The sequence below is a fragment of the Ipomoea triloba genome, chromosome 2 (assembly GCF_003576645.1).
Source record: "Ipomoea triloba cultivar NCNSP0323 chromosome 2, ASM357664v1".
Lineage (NCBI taxonomy): Eukaryota > Viridiplantae > Streptophyta > Magnoliopsida > Solanales > Convolvulaceae > Ipomoea > Ipomoea triloba.
The window spans coordinates 19,187,112-19,207,895 of record NC_044917.1 but is presented as its reverse complement, the minus strand read 5'-3'; the positions used below and the strand labels follow the sequence as shown (position 1 = coordinate 19,207,895).

The 20,784-nt window shown below is 35.6% G+C and overlaps 3 protein-coding genes and 1 pseudogene across 3 annotated transcripts; 3 read left to right on the top strand and 1 right to left on the bottom strand.

Moving 5' to 3' along the window:
* The first annotated feature begins 237 nt into the window (after positions 1-237).
* On the top strand, positions 238-999 carry LOC116010877. Its single transcript, XM_031250373.1, has 2 exons — positions 238-645; positions 775-999. The coding sequence occupies exons 1-2, from the start codon at positions 238-240 to the stop codon at positions 997-999; spliced, it is 633 nt and encodes a 210-aa protein (XP_031106233.1).
* An 8,847-nt stretch (positions 1,000-9,846) lies between these two features.
* Positions 9,847-11,825, top strand: LOC116010251 (guanine nucleotide-binding protein subunit beta-like protein). The gene is made up of 2 exons (XM_031249571.1): positions 9,847-10,800; positions 11,511-11,825. Exons 1-2 carry the CDS (start codon positions 9,919-9,921, stop codon positions 11,610-11,612), a joined length of 984 nt encoding a protein of 327 aa, XP_031105431.1. The 5' UTR covers positions 9,847-9,918; the 3' UTR covers positions 11,613-11,825.
* A 2,000-nt stretch (positions 11,826-13,825) lies between these two features.
* LOC116010876 (zinc finger BED domain-containing protein RICESLEEPER 2-like) lies at positions 13,826-15,593 on the top strand. The gene is made up of 2 exons (XM_031250372.1): positions 13,826-14,768; positions 14,851-15,593. The coding sequence occupies exons 1-2, from the start codon at positions 13,826-13,828 to the stop codon at positions 15,591-15,593; spliced, it is 1,686 nt and encodes a 561-aa protein (XP_031106232.1).
* A 1,939-nt stretch (positions 15,594-17,532) lies between these two features.
* Positions 17,533-18,944, bottom strand: LOC116010875 (annotated as a pseudogene).
* Between the last annotated feature and the right edge of the window lie 1,840 nt (positions 18,945-20,784).

Below are 20,784 nucleotides of genomic sequence, written 5' to 3'. Positions count from 1 at the left end.
TTCTTGATTACACATGATATATGAAATATTAGCAATCCTCTAAATTCTCTCATCCTACTGATTCGCTGCTGCTATTCTGCTTCTTATTAATATTTTTATTATTATTATTTTCATAACACGTTATCAGCACGAAGTCTCGAAGTCAAGTCAAATATTATATAAGGTAAATTATATATATATATATATATATATATATATATATATATATATCATAATATTTTATCTTATATCACAAATATGTCAAATCTTGAATTTGTTGGACTTGATATATCTGGGAAAAATTATCTATCATGGGCATTGGATGTTGAAATGCATCTAAATGCAAAGGGTCTTGGTGAAACTATTAAAGAGAATAATGATGCCTCGATACAAGATCGGGCAAAGGCGATGATTTTCATACAACATCACCTTGACCAAGGGTTGAAAGATGAATATCTCACAGTGAAAGAGCCCCTTGAGCTCTGGAAAATGTTGAAAGAGAGATATGATCATCAAAGAACAGTAATTCTCCCAAAGGCCCGATATGATTGGATTCACTTGCGATTGCAAGATTTCAAAACTGTGAGCGAATATAATTCTGCTATGTTCAAAAATTTCAAAACTGTGAGCGAATATAATTCTGCTATGTTCAAAATCAGCTCTACTGTGAGCGAATATAATTCTGCTATGTTCAAAATCAGCTCTTAGTTATTATGTGGAGAAAAAATTACTGATGAGGATATGCTTGAGAAAACCTTCTCTACTTTTCATGCATCCAATATTGTGCTTCAACAGCAATATAGAGAAAAGGGTTTTTCCAAATATTCTCAATTAATTTCATGTTTCCTTGTGGCTGAACAAAACAATGAGCTGTTGATGAAAAACCACGAGGCACGACCTACTGGTTCTATCCCATTTCCTGAGGCCAATGGTGTGTCATATAACAATGAAAATACAAGAGGCCGTGGTCGTGGTCGTGGTCGTGGTCGTGGCCGTGGCCGTGGCCGTGGTCGTGGATGAAACCATGGTTATAATCCCGGTCATGGACAAAATCGTCATGGTGGTTATAATTTCAAAAACAAAAGTTACCACCGAAAATGGGAAAATAATGGTGCAAAACATGACAAGGAAAAACATGGAAATCCTCCCAAAAATGTTGAAAACGCATGTTATCGTTGTGGCATGACTGGCCATTGGGAGCACACTTGTCGTACTGCAAGGCACCTTGTGGATCTCTATCAAGCATCCCTGAAAGAGAAAGGAAAGAATATAGAATCCAACAATGTTCTTGTGAATGACGATTTTGACATCACACATTTGGATGTGGAAGACTACCTTGGGCCAATAGAGAAGAAAGATTGATGTTATTTACTTTTGGAACTTACTATATCTATATGTTATACTGTTGTTGTTTTTGCCTTTAAGTTTATTAGATCTATATGTTTGTTTTGTTTACTACTATGTAATGTTTCTAATTAAATATATTTCCCTTGCTTTATTATATAGAAACACAAATGAGCACATCATCACTTGTGATTAAACCAAAGGCAAATGAAGAAGATGTATGTATTGTGGATAGTGCAACCACACATACAATTCTTAAAAGCACAAAGTATTTTTGCCTTTTGGAAAAGAATGAGGCATTTGTCACTACAATATGTGGTAGTGCAAAAATGATTGAGGGTTCTGGAAGAGCCAATATATTATTGCCTGGAGGAACAAAATTGATAATAGAAGATGCATTGTTCTCTCCAAAGTCTCACAGAAATTTATTAAGTTTTAAAGATATTCGAAATAACGAATATCATGTTGAGACTATAGAAGAAAGGAATCAAGAATTCCTCCAAGTTACAAAGGCAATATCTGGAAAGAAATATGTGTTAGAAAAATTCCATGCTCTTCCACAAGGTTTGTATTGCACAAAAATAAGTGCCATTGAAGCCAATCTTATTGTAAACAAAAGGTTTACTGACTTAAATGAATTTAAGATTTGACACGACCGATTGGATCATCCTGGATATGTGATGATGAGAAAGATTATTGAAAATACATATGGCCATACCTTGAAAGAGCATAAAATATTTCAAGGAAATGAATTCTTCTGTTCTGCATGTTCTCAAGGGAAATTGATTATAAGGCCATCACCAACCAAAGTTGGTATTGAATCACCTGCATTCCTGGAACAAATTCAAGGTGATATATGTGGACCTATACATCCATCATGTGGACCATTTAAATACTTTATGGTCTTAATTGATGCTTCAACTAGATGGTCACATGTATGCTTATTATCATCTCGTAATATGGCATTTGCGAGATTACTTGCTCAGATAATAAGGCTACGAGCACATTTTCCTGACCATCCAATTAAATCAATCCGCATGGATAATGCTGGAGAGTTTACATCCCAAGCTTTTAATAATTATTGTACATCACTTGGGATTGATGTTGAACATTCAGTAGCACATGTTCACACACAGAATGGTCTAGCAGAATCACTTATCAAAAGGTTACAATTAATAGCTAGACCATTACTTATGAAAAGCAAACTCCCTTCTTCTGTGTGGGGACATGCTATTTTGCATGCAGCGGCGCTAATTCGCATTAGGCCGACAAGTTATCATAAGTTCTCTCCATTGCAATTAGCATTTGGTCATGAACCAAATATTTCCCATTTGAGAACATTTGGATGTGCAGTCTATATTCCTATTGCTTCACCACAACGTACTAAAATGGGCCCTCAAAGGAGATTAAGAATATATGTTGGCTATGAATCTCCCTCTATAATTAAATATCTTGAGCCATTAACAGGAGATCTATTTACTGCACGCTTTGCTGATTGTCATTTTGATGAAACATCCTTTCCAACATTAAGAGAAGAAAATAAAGTTGTGGAAAGAACAATAACATGGAATACTCCTTCATTGCTTCATCTAGATCCTAGGACTCAGCAATGTGAACAAGAAGTTCAAAAGATAATCCATTTACGAGATTTGGCCAATAGACTACCAGATGCATTCGCTGACCCAAAACGGGTAACAAAGTCTTATATCCCAGCAGCTAATGTTCCTGCTAGTATTGATATTCCAAAAGGTCAAACTAGCAATGAATCTCAAGTACGCTTGAAGCGTGGGAGACCTATTGGTTCGAAGGACAAAAATCCTCGAAAAAGAAAGGTCAATACAAAGAATGATCTTTGTGAAAATAATGACATTCATGAGAAAAGTTAAATAAATGAATCTGATGGGAATGAAATCTGTAGAGAAATTCATTCACCAGAAATTGAGAAAAATGAAGAGATTTTGGTAAATTATACTAATGCTGAAAATATATGCAATAGAAATGAAGTCACTTTGGATGACTATTTTGCATATAATGTCGCATTGAGTATCATGAATGATGATATGGATCATGAACCAAGATCCATTCATGAATGTCAAAATAGAGACGATTGGCCTAAGTGGAAAGAATGTTATACAAGCAGAATTAAAGTCTCTTGAAAAACGAAAAGTATTTGGCCCAATCGTCCGAACACCTGAAAAGGTAAAAGCTGTGGGGCGCAAATGGGTCTTTGTAAGAAAGAGAAATGAGAAAAATGAGATTACAAGGTATAAAGCAAGACTCGTAGCACAAGGATTCTCCCAAAGACCAGGTATCGATTATGATGAAACATATTCCCCTGTAGTGGATGCTGTAACATTACGATACCTCATTAGCTTAGCAGTGCATGAAAAGCTAAATATGCACCTAATGGATGTTGTAACAGCTTATTTGTATGGCTCACTTGATAATGACATTTACATGAAGATCCCTGATGGATTGAAAATGCCTGAAAGACATAAAACGAGTCCTCGAGAACTTTATTCAATAAAGTTACAAAGATCGTTATATAGACTAAAACAATCAGGGCGCATGTGGTATAACCGACTTAGTGAATATTTACTAAAAGAAGGTTATACCAATGACTCAATTTGTCCATGTGTTTTTATCAAGAGTTATACCAATGACTCAATTTGTCCATGTGTTTTTATCAAGAGATCTGGAAATGACTCAATTTGTCCATGTGTTTTTATCAAGAGATCTGGAGATGGATTTGTTATAATTGGTGTTTTTATCAAGAGATCTGGAGATGGATTTGTTATAATTGTTGTTTATGTTGATGATTTGAACATCATTGGAACCCCTGAGGAAATCCCAACAACAGCAGATTATTTGAAAAAAGAATTTGAAATGAAAGATCTTGGGCAAACAAAATTCTGTCTTGGCCTACAAATTGAACATCTAGATAAAGGAATATTTGTTCATCAATCAAATTATACCAAAAGGGTCCTTAGGAGATTTTATATGGACAAAGCACATCCATTGAGTAGTCCAATGGTTGTTCGATCTCTTGATGTGAAAAAGGATCCGTTTAGACCTCAAGAAGATGATGAAGAAATCCTTAGTCCGGAAATGCCATATCTTAGTGCAATAGGTGCACTAATGTATCTTGCTAATAACACAAGACCTGATATTGCATTTTCTGTTAATCTGTTAGCAAGATACAGTTCTTGCCCAACACGAAGGCACTGGAATGGTATCAAACATATATTACGCTACCTCCAAGGAACCATCGATTTGGGTTTATTTTATGAAAAAGGTCCCAAATTAGACTTGGTTGGTTATGCAGATGCTGGATATCTCTCGGATCCATATAAAGCGCGATCCCAAACTGGTTATTTGTTTATGAGTGCAGGTGCTGCTATATCTTGGCGTTCTACCAAGCAGACAATTGTGGCCACTTCTTGAAATCATGCTGAGCTAATTGCTATTCATGAAGCAAGCCGAGAATGTGTATGGCTTAGATCAATTACTCGGTACATTAGGAGGACGTGCGGGTTGTCTGTAGATGATACTCCAACAACAATATATGAAGACAATGCAGCATGTATCGCTCAGTTGAAGGAGGGATATATCAAAGGAGATAGAATAAAACACATTTCGCCAAAGTTCTTCTTCACTCATGACCTTCAGAAGAATGGTGAGATGAATATTCAACAGATTCGTTCAAGTGAGAACTTAGCAGATCTATTTACCAAGGCATTACCAACGGCTACATTCAAGAAGTTAGTTCATGGAATTGGTATGCGCCACCTTAAAGATCTTTAGTGATGTCGTCATCAGGGGGAGCATATTATTGCACTCTTTTTCCCTTAACCAAGGTTTTTTCCCACTGGGTTTTTCTTTGGTAAGGTTTTTAACGAGGCAATATAGTGTTCCCCTGTAGACATCCAAGGGGGAGTGTTGTGAAACAAAAATAAATGTGGATGTCTAAGTTGAGTTTTGAACCCTTACCCTCATATGCAAAAAGTTGAAGCTTTGTCCATCAAGCTACTTCATCTATAAGGGTAAAGTATCTGTATATAATGAATATTATTATATGGAATGGCGGTTCTCAGCTTTCAAAAGGATAGCTTCAAGTTCCAAAACAGCTGTTGGGAATGGAACACGTGACCACAAGCATGACAAGGCAAGACTACATTCTGATCAGCCAACTAGACTAGCTTTGACACTTGTTTACCCTATGCAAATAATATATTTGTTTACTCCTCAATCTGATACTATAAATACCCCCTCACTTCTTTGTTCTTGATTACACATGATATATGAAATATTAGCAATCCTCTAAATTCTCTCATCCTAGTGATTCGCTGCTGCTATTCTGCTTCTTATTAATAATAATATTATTATTATTTTCATAACAGTATTTTCTGTTTGTTTGATTGGTAGAATGATTTGACAAGGTGAAGGGCACACTCCTATAAAGTTCAAACTGGGATGTAGTTTAGCATTGGCTANTCCATGTGTTTTTATCAAGAGATCTGGAGATGGATTTGTTATAATTGTTGTTTATGTTGATGATTTGAACATCATTGGAACCCCTGAGGAAATCCCAACAACAGCAGATTATTTGAAAAAAGAATTTGAAATGAAAGATCTTGGGCAAACAAAATTCTGTCTTGGCCTACAAATTGAACATCTAGATAAAGGAATATTTGTTCATCAATCAAATTATACCAAAAGGGTCCTTAGGAGATTTTATATGGACAAAGCACATCCATTGAGTAGTCCAATGGTTGTTCGATCTCTTGATGTGAAAAAGGATCCGTTTAGACCTCAAGAAGATGATGAAGAAATCCTTAGTCCGGAAATGCCATATCTTAGTGCAATAGGTGCACTAATGTATCTTGCTAATAACACAAGACCTGATATTGCATTTTCTGTTAATCTGTTAGCAAGATACAGTTCTTGCCCAACACGAAGGCACTGGAATGGTATCAAACATATATTACGCTACCTCCAAGGAACCATCGATTTGGGTTTATTTTATGAAAAAGGTCCCAAATTAGACTTGGTTGGTTATGCAGATGCTGGATATCTCTCGGATCCATATAAAGCGCGATCCCAAACTGGTTATTTGTTTATGAGTGCAGGTGCTGCTATATCTTGGCGTTCTACCAAGCAGACAATTGTGGCCACTTCTTGAAATCATGCTGAGCTAATTGCTATTCATGAAGCAAGCCGAGAATGTGTATGGCTTAGATCAATTACTCGGTACATTAGGAGGACGTGCGGGTTGTCTGTAGATGATACTCCAACAACAATATATGAAGACAATGCAGCATGTATCGCTCAGTTGAAGGAGGGATATATCAAAGGAGATAGAATAAAACACATTTCGCCAAAGTTCTTCTTCACTCATGACCTTCAGAAGAATGGTGAGATGAATATTCAACAGATTCGTTCAAGTGAGAACTTAGCAGATCTATTTACCAAGGCATTACCAACGGCTACATTCAAGAAGTTAGTTCATGGAATTGGTATGCGCCACCTTAAAGATCTTTAGTGATGTCGTCATCAGGGGGAGCATATTATTGCACTCTTTTTCCCTTAACCAAGGTTTTTTCCCACTGGGTTTTTCTTTGGTAAGGTTTTTAACGAGGCAATATAGTGTTCCCCTGTAGACATCCAAGGGGGAGTGTTGTGAAACAAAAATAAATGTGGATGTCTAAGTTGAGTTTTGAACCCTTACCCTCATATGCAAAAAGTTGAAGCTTTGTCCATCAAGCTACTTCATCTATAAGGGTAAAGTATCTGTATATAATGAATATTATTATATGGAATGGCGGTTCTCAGCTTTCAAAAGGATAGCTTCAAGTTCCAAAACAGCTGTTGGGAATGGAACACGTGACCACAAGCATGACAAGGCAAGACTACATTCTGATCAGCCAACTAGACTAGCTTTGACACTTGTTTACCCTATGCAAATAATATATTTGTTTACTCCTCAATCTGATACTATAAATACCCCCTCACTTCTTTGTTCTTGATTACACATGATATATGAAATATTAGCAATCCTCTAAATTCTCTCATCCTAGTGATTCGCTGCTGCTATTCTGCTTCTTATTAATAATAATATTATTATTATTTTCATAACAGTATTTTCTGTTTGTTTGATTGGTAGAATGATTTGACAAGGTGAAGGGCACACTCCTATAAAGTTCAAACTGGGATGTAGTTTAGCATTGGCTAATTCTTTAGGTTTTGTTTACCCTAATTTAGGTCTCTCCTGCTTTGCCATTCGCAGTAGAATTTAGGATTTCTAAGTGTATCTCTAAAATTGATATTGTACGTGAGAGAGAAAGAGAGATAGTTAATTCGGATGTCGGACTTTAGGTAGATTTTGATGATATTAAAAATGTAAAGTGGAAATATCTACTATACTATCTACTGTATATATATATATATATATATATATATATATGAGAAAATATTTGATGCACCGCCGATGTATAGCATCTATACACCGGCGGTGAACTAAAACTTGACACGTCATTAAAAAGTAAAGTCAAAGTGGTCCAAGTCCCTTTTAGCAAATTATAATAATTCTTAATATATTATAATTTATTAATTTAAAAATTAATTATTTAATCTAATTAAAACTAAAAATTCCAATACAATGAGTCAATGCTTAGAATTTTTAGGATTAAGAGTTGTTCGATAGAACCCCCGCCGGCCGCCGGGCAATCGGCCCTCAACACCGGTAACGCGCGAGGAGCTCATGCACGTTCTTTCCGGCGTCTCCCTTGTGCTCGAAAACTGCCTTCCTCTTACCCCCGGCACTCTTTACATCACCACCAGGAAAGTGGTGAAGTGGTGTGGTTGAGCGACACAGACAAAGAACTTGGATACGCAGTAGATTTCTTGAATATTTCACTCCATGCCATGTCAAGAGACTTCTCATTAAGCTTATGCAACTAGATACATCAACTATGAATGAAATGCAAAAACAGTTGAACGATAAACAAATGAAGAAGTTATTAGATGAGTAAGTATGATGAAATTAATTTGTATGCATTGTATTTATAAATCAATGAAAATTTATGTACTCTTTTAATATATTAGACATTAATTTTTTTTATTACATATAAATGAAGAATCAAAAAAATTAAATAATGCACACAAAATAAATAAAAGAAACTAATAAATAAAATACAAAAAAGAAAAGAAAAGAAAAGAAATGAAATGAAATAAACAAAACAAAAAAATAAAAATAAAAATAAAAAAGGTACAAAACCCACCCTGTTGCCGCAACTTTTGTACGGATTACAAATTTGTAAAAGATGCAAATTAAGTCAGCATTTAAAAAAATAAATGTTTCAAATGCATGTCATGTTACTTTGCCAATTTGGGATTTGCAGGGTTAATGTCAGTCTTAGCATTGGTTAATTCTTTAGCTTCTGGTAACCCTAATTTAGGTTCTCTCCTGCTTTGCCATTTGCAGTAAAATTTAGGATTTCTGAGTTTGTATCCCTAAAATTGATATTGTACATGAGAGAGAGAAAGAGAGAGAGTTAATTTGAATGTCGAACTTTAGACAAATTTTGATGATATTAAAAATGTAAAGTGGAAGTATAATTGAATAAATATAAACACTGAAATAATCAACAACTATTAAGCGTAAATTAGACTTTTAAAATAAAAATGCAATAAAATGATATTAATAAATTATTCAAAGTAGTTTTTTTTTTTTTCATTTTTAGTTTAATAACATCAATAAGTCAAGTTAAAAAGTTATTTACCAAAATACTCATTTTAGTTGTTTGACCAAGTCAAACAAATAAAGTTGGTCAAATAAACTATCAACCATTTTTACATAGACTATGGTCCACACAACTGTATGAATCATAAATAAAAAATATATTTTTAATATATTAAAATTACATACATTATTTTATATATTCAAATAATATACATTCAATACACAAATAATGTACTCTTAGTATATTAAAAGCATACCTTATATTCATGATTCACACAATTATGTGGGCCATGATTAACGCAATAATTTGTCATAAACTATACATTGCTTGATAAGTTATTTTAGAAACACCCCTCGAACTCAAAGAAAGAGAAGCCTCGTTCCTAAGAAGGGGGATGAAGATGAAAAAGTTGGCAATAATATTTATTTTATTTTATTTTTAAATTAATTTTTTGGAAAAAAATTTCACATCAACTGTATTATCAGTAATAAAAAAAATAATTAATTCCCAATTTAATCTAATAATTTAACATAATTTCTCCTTTGAATTTAAGTGGAAATGTTCAATTTAATCAATTTTAAAAGCCCGAGTTGTAAAATGGGCTCCAGTTCTTCCCAATGAGGCCTATAGACTTTTTTTTTTTTTTTTTGAAAATCGGCCTATAGACTAAATATCCATTGTAAAAACGAAAGAAATAAGCTGATCAGGCCCGTACCCGCTTCAAAACCCTAATTTTTCAGAGCTAGGTTTTGCGACTAGTATATAAACTAAGCTATCTTCTTCTTCATTTCAAACCCTCCGTTGTCGGCCTCCAAACTCGTGATCGCAGAGAGAAACACAGAGAGAGAGGAAAATGGCTCAGGAATGTCTTGTCCTCCGCGGCACCATGAAGGCCCACACCGATTGGGTGACGGCAATCGCCACCCCGATTGACAACTCCGACACAATCGTATCATCTTCTCGGGACAAGTCAATCATCGTGTGGAGCTTGACTAAGGACGGCCCGCAGTTCGGCGTGGCCCGCCGCCGCCTTACCGGCCACTCCCACTTTGTTCAGGACGTGGTTCTCTCTTCCGACGGCCAGTTTGCTCTCTCCGGCTCCTGGGACGGTGAGCTCCGCCTCTGGGACCTTCAGGCCGGTACCACAGCCCGCAGGTTCGTTGGCCACACCAAGGACGTGCTGTCTGTTGCCTTCTCCGTTGATAACCGCCAGATTGTGTCTGCGTCCCGTGACCGCACCATCAAGCTGTGGAACACTCTGGGTGAGTGCAAATACACTATTCAGGACGCCGATGGTCACAATGAATGGGTTTCTTGTGTTCGCTTCAGCCCCAGCACTCTCCAGCCCACCATTGTTTCTGGGTCGTGGGATAGAACCATCAAAGTCTGGAATTTGACCAACTGCAAGCTCCGTTCCACTCTTGCTGGCCACACAGGCTACGTGAACACCGTTGCTGTGTCTCCTGATGGCTCTCTGTGCGCTAGCGGAGGCAAAGATGGAGTCATTCTGCTTTGGGATTTGGCTGAAGGGAAGAAGCTCTACTCCCTCGATGCTGGGTCAATCATTCATGCCCTCTGCTTCAGCCCTAATAGGTACTGGCTCTGTGCTGCTACTGAGGCCAGCATTAAGATTTGGGATTTGGAAAGCAAGAGCATTGTTGTGGATCTCAGAGTTGACCTCAAGCAAGAGAGCGAAATGTCAGCCGAAGGAACTACTACTGCTGCCAAAAATAAGGTCCTTTCATTTATTTTCTCTTTACATTTGTTTCTTCTATCTTCCTTTATTCTTTCTTTATATGCTTATTATTGCTACTAATAGTATCATGGTTATCAATTGCTGAGTATATTTTACTCTATGTATCATTTGCCTAAATTTTGTGTGCATTAGAAGTGGTTCCTATACTTGATAAGTTGATTCTTGCCTCCATTGTAGCATTTGTGATTAAGGAAAGGCTTCATAGCTGGCATGATTTTTAAAATTTATTTTCTTGGTATTTCATTGATTTTTTTATGCTCTTTACCTATTTCTATGAAATGGTAGACTCTTAGAATATGTGTCATCAGTAAGCTGTGAATTGTCAGTTTGTTGTTAAAGCTTCAAGCTTTGAATCTGTAGTATACCAATTGAATTTGAAAATAATAGTTTTTAAATGGAAAAGGATCTTGATAATCTCAGAGGATAACAATGATAAAGTAAGAGCATCATATAAAATGAAATTGATTCATCATCTGTAAAATCTATTTTATTGTGAAGAACATAAATGTTCTGTAACCTGCTATACACATCTTTTTAGGTTCTAATGTGGTTTTGAAATCATATTTGTGGGGTGTATGATTAATATCTCAAAATTACTGCTGATATTGAACTTGTCTCTTGTAATGTTCTTTTATGTTGTTACTTGGTATAAGAAGTTTAACCCATTTGTTGTATTTTATATATGGCAGATCATATTCTGCACCAGCTTGAGCTGGAGTGCTGATGGATCCACACTTTTCAGTGGATATACAGATGGTGTCATCAGAGTCTGGGGCATAGGTCGATACTAGATGGAAGAATTTAGAAGAAGTCATATGATCATAGGACATGGTTGTTATCTAAATCATCTAGAGTTTTTTGTTTAAATTGTTCCCGGATATCCAGTTTACTCCTATGGTTTGTGTTTTTGAGATGAATTGTCAATGTGTTTTTGGATATTAACAAGCATTTTGTGTTTGCAACAATTATAAATTCATGTTACTTTTACACATTGAGTTATCATAGATTCTTCTCTCATTGAATGTCTTTCATTTATTGTCTGTTTGCTTGTGCTATAGGAATTGTTATCCTTTTTCTTTTCTATTCTTTTTTACATTGTGCATATTTTGCAGGATCATTTTTAAGGCATGTATTATAGGATTGAAGTTGTGATTGCCAACTATACATACCACCGCAAACTATATTTTGCTGTTTACATAAGCTGTTTTATATGTGTTACAGCTATTTGTTCAGTTGTTTATGCTGTTTTCTTTATGCATAATGGAGATAGACTACATGGACGAGGGTTCATCTTGCATACTGTTAATGTGCATGTAAATAAATTGTGGACTTTGTTTCAAAAATTATTTATCTGTTTTTTGTACTTGCAATTAGGGGTGTAAATGAGCCGAACTGTTTGCGAACCGCTCGTGAGCGGCTCGGTCAAAGCTCGGGTCGAGCTTGGTCAAAGTCGAGCTTGAGCCGAACTCGAGCGGCTCGATTATTTAACGAGCTCGAGCCGAGCGTACATACTCCAAGCTTGTTGGCTTGTCGAGCTGTTCGCGAGCATTATATAATAATAATAATAATAATAATACTAATAATAATAATAATAATAAAATTTGTAATTGTGTATGTTTCATAATTCACTTTCAAGTTTCAATGCTAACTCAAATCCCAAGCCCTAACGGCCTAACCTAACTCAACGTTGTCAAGAGTTGAAGACGAGACGATGACGCCACTGCCTTAGCCGTTGTCCATCCGCAAAAGTGCAGAACTCAGACCTCAAAAGACGAGACGAAGACGACTCCTTGCCGACGACTTTGTCTCCGGTCTCCACCCTTACGGACGACGAACGGACGAAAGGAGGAAGCTTCTGCTGCTGCCGACGACATACAGAGTTTGCCTTTGCTGCCGATGACGAACACAGGAAGCCTCTGCCCTGCGGTGTTGCGGACTCTCCTTTTTCCGGTACAGTTTACGTACAGTACAGTTAAAGTGATTAATAATCCTTATACTTAATTCCTACTAATTAATAATCTTTATATTTAATTCTTAGTTCCTAGGGATTAACAATTATATTCTATATTGTATATTCATATTATGTAATATTTACGTGTTTAGGTGTTTGTAAGACTGCACTGTTTACTATTTAGGGCTTTAGGAGTTTAGGTTTACTCTTTAGGGTTTTAGGAGTTTAGGCTATTAGTGTATATTGTATAATCCTAATTCCTAACTGTTAGTGTATAATTATATTCTGTTAGTGTAGCATGCTAAATGATATGATGTTAGTGCTACTACTTTAGTGTAGCATGCTAAATGATATGATGTTAGTGCTACTACTAAATGATGTCATGCTAAATGATATGATGTTAGTGCTACTACTAAATGATGTCAAATAAGTGTTCCTTACTAAATGATGTTAGTGTATAATGATATTCGTGTGAGTGTATAATACTATAATCCTTACTGTTTACTGTTTAGTATATTTCTATTTTTTTTTTACATACTGACTAGTTGATTACTTGATATTATTATTGTTTTTTATTAGGTATGTCTACCGAGAATTCATCCGTCCCGCCAAATCCACAGTTTAAATAGTGTGATTGGTGAAAGCAATGAAACACTTAATGAAATACAAAAACAAGTTGAAGGACTTGAAAGGATAGGCTTGCATTCAAATGGTCTTGACACACAAGAAAATGAAGAAATAACAAACGAACAAGAGATTCAAACGCAGAAGAGAAAAAAGACTTCAGGGGTGTGGACTGATTTTCACATGGTCAACATAGGTGGAGTGTAGAAGGTACAATGTAATCATTGTGGTCATCAATTCCAATTCACTAAAACGGGCACAACAACTAGCTACAAGAGGCATCAAGACAAATGCGCTAAGAGAAAGTTAAATTTGAGGGTAACTACTTAAATTTGAAAATAAATTTATGTATTTCAATTTTTCAATTCATCAATAATAGTAATTGTATTGGTTTTGTAAGTGGTTGATCAACAAACAAAGTTAAATTTTATGCCTAGTGATGGAGTTTCATTTTCTATTCCTCCATTACATCCTGGAAAGTATGACATGGAACTAATGAGGGAGTATGCTGCTAATTGGATCATGATGCATGAACATCCATTTACCATTTTGGAAGAAGTAGGATTCAACCTCATGATGAAACAAGGATGGCCTGAGTGGAAAAAAATTAGTAGAAATACAATCAAATCGGATTGTTTGAAGGTTTATGAGATTGAAAAGAAGAAGTTGAAGAACAATCTTGAAAGTGTTAGTAAAGTAAGTTTGACAACAGATTGTTGGAAATCAAAAAATCAAAAGATTGAGTATATGGTTGTCACTGGACACTGGATTGATTCTTCTTGGAGGTTGCAGAAGAGAGTTTTAAGTTTCATTAACATTCCACCACCCAGGGGAGGTCTTCAGCTTTCTGATGCTATATTTGGATGCATGAAAGAGTGGGGCATTGAAAAGAAAGTGTTTACAATTACAATTGATAATGCTTCAAGTAATGATTCTGCTATTCGGTACATGAAGGATACGCTCCAAAGGTCGAGAAGTTTGGTATGTGGGGGGCGTTTTTTCCATGTTCGTTGTTGTGCACACATCTTGAACCTGTGTGTTCAAGATGGATTAGATAAGATTCAACATGTTATTAGTGATGTTAGAGATAGTGTGGAATATGTGAACCGGTCGGAGGCAAGACGTATACAATTTGCTAACTGTGTTCAGCAATTGCAATTGAAAGATAGGAAATTGATTCGTGATTGTAAAACTAGATGGAACTCGACTTTTGAGATGTTAAGTTGTGCACTCAAGTTTAAAGAAGCTTTTAAAATGCTAAAAGATCGTGATCCATTCTTTGACAGTTGTCCGTTGGAAGATAATTGGGATAAGGTTGCCAAAGTTTGCTCAATTTTAGAGGCTTTCTGGACAGCTACTCACATTATTTCAGGTTTGTGTGTTTTAATTTTTTTTTTTATACAAATTTGGTTAAGGTTGTGACTTGTGAGTATGTAAATTTAAATTTGTTTTAGGTTATGAGTACCCTACTTCAAATTTGTTCCTTCAAGAAGTTCAAAAAATCAAAGCAGCATTGGATAGTCATGTAGATGATGGAGATGACTTTATTAGGGATTTGATTAAGAGACTGAAGATGAAGTTTGATAAATATTGGGGAGAGTGCAATTTGTTAATGGCTATAGGTGCTGTCTTTGATCCAACAAAGAAAATGCTTGCACTTGAGTTCTGTTTTCCTAGACTTTATTCTGATCAAGAAGATAGGGAGAATATAGCAAAAGTGAAGGAGATCATCAATACTCTTTATGAAGAGTATGTTGTTGAATCAGTGAATAAACATTCTGAAAATCCAAGTTCTTCTAGCACTTTTAGAAGCCAAGTCAGTCACCCGAAGTCTGTATATGCTTGGGAAGATTTTGATGCATTTTGTGCACAAGTTGAAACTTCAGTGCCTAACAAATCAGAGCTGGTAGACTATTTAGAAAAGGGGCGTCTTAAGACTACTGAGGTTCCTAGCAACTTTTGTTGCTTAGACTGGTGGAAGATGAATAGATTGCAATATCCAATATTATCAAGAATGGCAGTAGATATTTTAGCTATACCTGTTAGCACTGTGGCTTCAGAAGCAACATTTAGTGCTGGGACAAGGGTAATTGATTCGTATCGTGCATCTTTGTTGCCTGAAACAGCACAAGCTTTACTTTGTGGGGGTGATTGGCTTCGACATATATATGGAGTTACCAAAAGTAAAGTAAGTTAACTTTTATGCTAAATGATACATTATCTTTTTTAAAGCATTTATGTAATTATACACTTATTTATCATTTTTTTTTCAGAAAGAAAAATCATACCAATAAATATTTCTTTCGGCATCCAACCCATGAAAGTAAGTTACTAAGTTACACTTGATGAATTTAATATTCTTGGCTTATTTAAAATATATGTTTAATTATACACTTATTTATCTTTTATTTGTTATCTAATATTATTCATATTTTTTGCAAGTTGAACAGATATTTCTCTTTTGGAAATTGGAAATTTGAACGGCTTATCCCGGAAGAAATATATATGTAGAAGGAATCAAAGACCGCTATTGTAGTGTTGTTGACTTTTATTTTGATGCGAAGTTGTGACTTGTTATCTTATTTTGAATGCTTTGAAGTTTGAACAATGTTGTTGACTTGTAGTTTGTTGCGATTTGCGAATTTTTTTTGATAAAATAAAGTAATTTATTCTTAATTTAAAATCAAATAGGTAAAATTCGAGCTCAAATTCGAACTCGAGCTCGAGTTCGAGCCTGAACTCGAGCTCGAAATCAAGCTCGAACTCGAGCTCAAGATCGAGCTCGAGCTCGAGCTCGAACAAACGAGCTACTCGAGCCGAGCTCGAGCAGCTCGACAATTGTAGATCTCGAGCTCGAGCCACCCTAGGCTCGAGCTCGGCTCGGCTCGTTTACACCCCTACTTGCAATTAATTGTTAATGTGCATGTAAATAAATTGAAGACATAATATGTTAATTACATATACAAACTATAAAATGGTATTTACAGGTACAAACTGCACATGCACATGCAAATATATCTTGGTTTATGGTATAGTTTGCTGTATAATTTCTTTGTGAGTTTATTTGTACTGTATTATTGTATATTTGTATATCCCGAATACCAAATTACCCCATATTCATTTACAATTAGGAATGACAATTTTAATTCATCCCGTGGATATGCAATCGAATCCACCTTGAATGGGTTGAGTTTTTTTGAGTGATAGTGGTGATGGGTTGAGAGTGAGTCTTTTTAAAAAAAAAGTAAATCCGTAGTGGGTCGGGTTGAATTTGAGTTCTATGTACAAAACTTGCTTATAATCCCACTATATATATATATATATATGTATATGTATGTATGTATATGTATGTATGTATGTATAATTCTTGTCATATGAGAACCACTATCAGGTAAGAACTTGTGGACAAATTCAAACCATTGTTCTACAATATATAATTGATGAGAAATCAAGTAAAAAAATGAGCATGGTTGTATACTCATCTACTAGATCAATGGTTTGGATTTCTCCACGGGCTCTCACATGATTATATATATATAGAATTCTGTTCAAACGTGGTCGCGCCTTCCCGTGCGGTCCGTGCGGTTTACATCACTATGTATACAAATATACACCACTTAATGTTAGAAAATGCACCACAATGAAAATACACAAAACACCAAAAAACACACCACACTCAAAATAATGCACCATAATTCCCCTGCCCCTAAGGGTGAATTACCAAAAAACACACCACACTCAAAATAATGCACCATAACTCCCCTACCCCTAATGGTGAATTTCCTAATACACTGTGTGAGTGTGTGGTGAATTTCCTAATACACTGTGTGAGTGTGTGGTGTATATTTGCATACCTAGTGATGTGTTTTTTGGTGATGCGCACCTAATGGTGCATGTTTGTGTGGTGTATTTTCTAAAATTGAGTGGTGTATATTTGTATACATAGTGGTGCGGCCGCACTGACTGCATGTTAAGGCGCGGTCACACTTGATCATGACCCTACATATATACACACTAGTATTGCACCCGTGCGATGCACAGCCATTAGTAGATGGTGAGTTTAAACATAATAATTTGATAAAATACGAAAAAGAACATGAACAATAAAATCATTAAATATTCAATGGAAAATACAATTACAAATTATTGAAAATTTCTTTGTAAACCACATTTTGAGTACAGTTGACTAAGCCCTTGGTTTCGTAAGAAATTAAGATTTTGAGGCCATCCGGATTACTAACTCGGGAAACCGCAACATATAACTCTCCATGGTTAAAGACGAGTTTCTTTAATAATAACCCCACTTCTGATAAAGTTTGTCTTGGCTTTTGTTTATTGTCATTGCATAGGACAACATAACAGGAAACTTCTTCCTTTGAAATTTAAAAGGAAGTCTTGGATCTGAAGGAGTCAATGATAGCCGCGGTATCAAGACATTTGTCCCATAATGTGTTCCACCTAATATCTTGGCTTCAATCACATGGTTACCTAATTTAGTAACAATCAATCGTGTTCCATTACAAAGACCAATAGAATGGTCGATATTCCTCAACAACATTATTGGAGATCCAACCTTTAATGATAAGGAATGGTTTGGTACACCAGAACACTTCAAACTGTTTAAAAATTCAGTAGTGTGCACTTCGGCTAATATGTTGTCATTGGTATCAGCCTTGCAAACAAAATCACAACTTAAATAAGTCTTCGATGAAGCTTGATTCAAATTGTTCATGTATTCATTGACTTGATCCACAACATCTAATGTTGGTGCCAAAATAACTCTACTCTTTAACCGCTCAGGATCTATAACACCAGTTCCAAATGAAGGAAATGTCTGCTCAACAATCTCTTTGATAGGATCTCCTTTGGTTTGCAATACAAACTGTGAAGGAATATTTATATTGCAATCATCTTCACTATTACCACCAAGTTTTCCATCACCTAAGTCCGCAATCCATTTGGCAAATGTATCTAATTTCTCAATTTCTTCTTCAGTTGTAATACTACGCAGTCTGAGATTTTTTGTTAGACGCAAAACTTCACAATTATTCCACAAATATGAAGAATTGATACTTGCTTGGACAATGCCTTGTCTTGTTCGTTTAGGAATAACTGGAAGTATCTGTCTGAAATCACCACCTAATACAACAGTTTTTCCCCCAAAAGTCTTTGTTGAGCTTGAAGTATTAGAGAATATCAGTACGTCTCTCATTGTTTTATCCAATGCTTCGAAACAATGTTTGTGCATCATAGGGGCTTCATCTCAAATGATTAGCTTTGCTTTAACAATGAGTTCAGCTAATGGACTACCTTGCTTGATGTTGCATGTTGAGTCTTCGTTTATACAAATCGGTATTGCAAATCTTGAGTGGGCAGTCCTACCACCTGGTAGCAATAGTGAAGCTATACCACTGGATGCAACATTTAGAACAATTTCTCCCCTTGACCTTAAAGCAGCAGACATTGTCTTCCATAAAAAAGTTTTCCCGGTACCACCGTATCCATAGACAAAAAATATACCTCCTTTATTGTTATCAACATCGAACATAATTTTACTGTAGATCACTAACTGCTCCTCAGTTAGCTTTCCCACCAATAAGTCATATTCTTCTTTTAATGCTTGCTGATCATAGATAGTTCTTCATACAACAGGCGATTCCCCAAGAAACTGTTACTTGGTCCATCTGGTATAGGCATTGGTGGATAATCTTGTAATGACTTGTTGCAAGAACTCAATAATTTGTCAATCTCTAGGAGAGCATAGTTCTTCTTTTGTGTATCTGTAAGAACTACATCTGTGGAAAATATCAAATGTAATGGAATTAGGAATTACATTTCAACTTTTTTTTGTAATGCATAAAAGTAATACTATCGTGTGTGTGTGTGTGTATATATATATATATATATATATGTACTTGGGAATCCTAACGTTTTTCTAGCTTGATATTCTGCATCTTCTGCTAGATGTATCCAAACAGCTTCCCACACAATTTCTGGCTTTGACATTGAACTTGAGGTCAATAGCGTGACAAAAAGTTTCCTTAAAGAATACGCAGTTGCCCATAGTGATGCCTCCAAAATTGCGTCCACATATTCTTTGTCGTCCTCAATCAATCCTCTAGCATAACAGGCATCTCTAAATGACATATATTGTTTTCCATCAACAAACTTGATTTCTTCAAAACTTCTAGGACCCCTAACCAAGTTTAGTAAACACCTCAAATAAAATAGTTCACCGCATTTTGGTGGAACATAGAAAATCCTTCTAATTGCAAAATTTCTTTGCCTAGGATGCCATTCTCTTTTGTCTTTCTTCCAAACAAATTTCCTAGGCATTTCTGAATAAGTTAACTGCCTAGCATCCTCATACTTCAAATTAGCTGCAAACCATGCGGTGAACATACTTTGGGACACTGTGGGACGATTAACAACATTGTCAACATTATCACCATCATCAAATATAATAGATTGCTCATTAGGTAGATGGAAACTTAAGCGTTCCACTGAAGGATTCCTAAATTGTATGTCAAAAGAAAAAAATGCTCCAAGCAGCTTCACATGGTGAGATATACCTACAATCGTAGTACATCTTGATTTCATCTACAACCTTCCTAGTGGATTCGTCAACGGTACTATTGTAGAACTCAGCAGTTACTCGATCATTTCCCTTGTTGACGTACTTGAATAAGTACTTGATTGATCTTGATTGATTACACCATTCCACATTAATATGCGCCCTGTATTTCATCAATAAGTACCTGTTATGAAGCACAACATATCTGCTGTCCAAATCTATGCCATTCTTCTTTATCGTACGACCATTATCACGCCTACGATAAATTGGATAACCATCCCGATTCTACATTGAATTCGTCACATATTTCTTTGGAAAGAATTTAGAACATCGGCCATTTACTATGCAGGGTGAATTCTTCCTACATGAACCACAAGGACCATCCATCATGAATTCTTCCACGACTTTGTAGTACTCTGGATCACATATCTCATTTGGAATCTCAGCAGATATCTACATGTCTATATCTTTTGGGGTTTTAGGAGAGTCATTCTTTGCCAAGAATACCAAAATATGCGCATGCGGTAACCCTCTTTTCTGAAATTCAATAGTATAGATCACTGAACAAAAAAAAGAATTAGGTTTCAAACAAAATGATAATCTTATTAAGTAGAAATTAAATTTGAGATGATTTACCAGCTGAAATGACTCCGAAAATGTTGTTCTTGCGAATCTCTGAAATAAGAGCGTTTAGCTTCATTTTGAAAATGCGACATATAATATCTGGCCTATCTTCCACCTTTAAACTACGTGCTTTTAGAAACCTTTCTATCTCAGGCCACTTCGGGTTACATGTAAAAGTAATAAAGAGGCT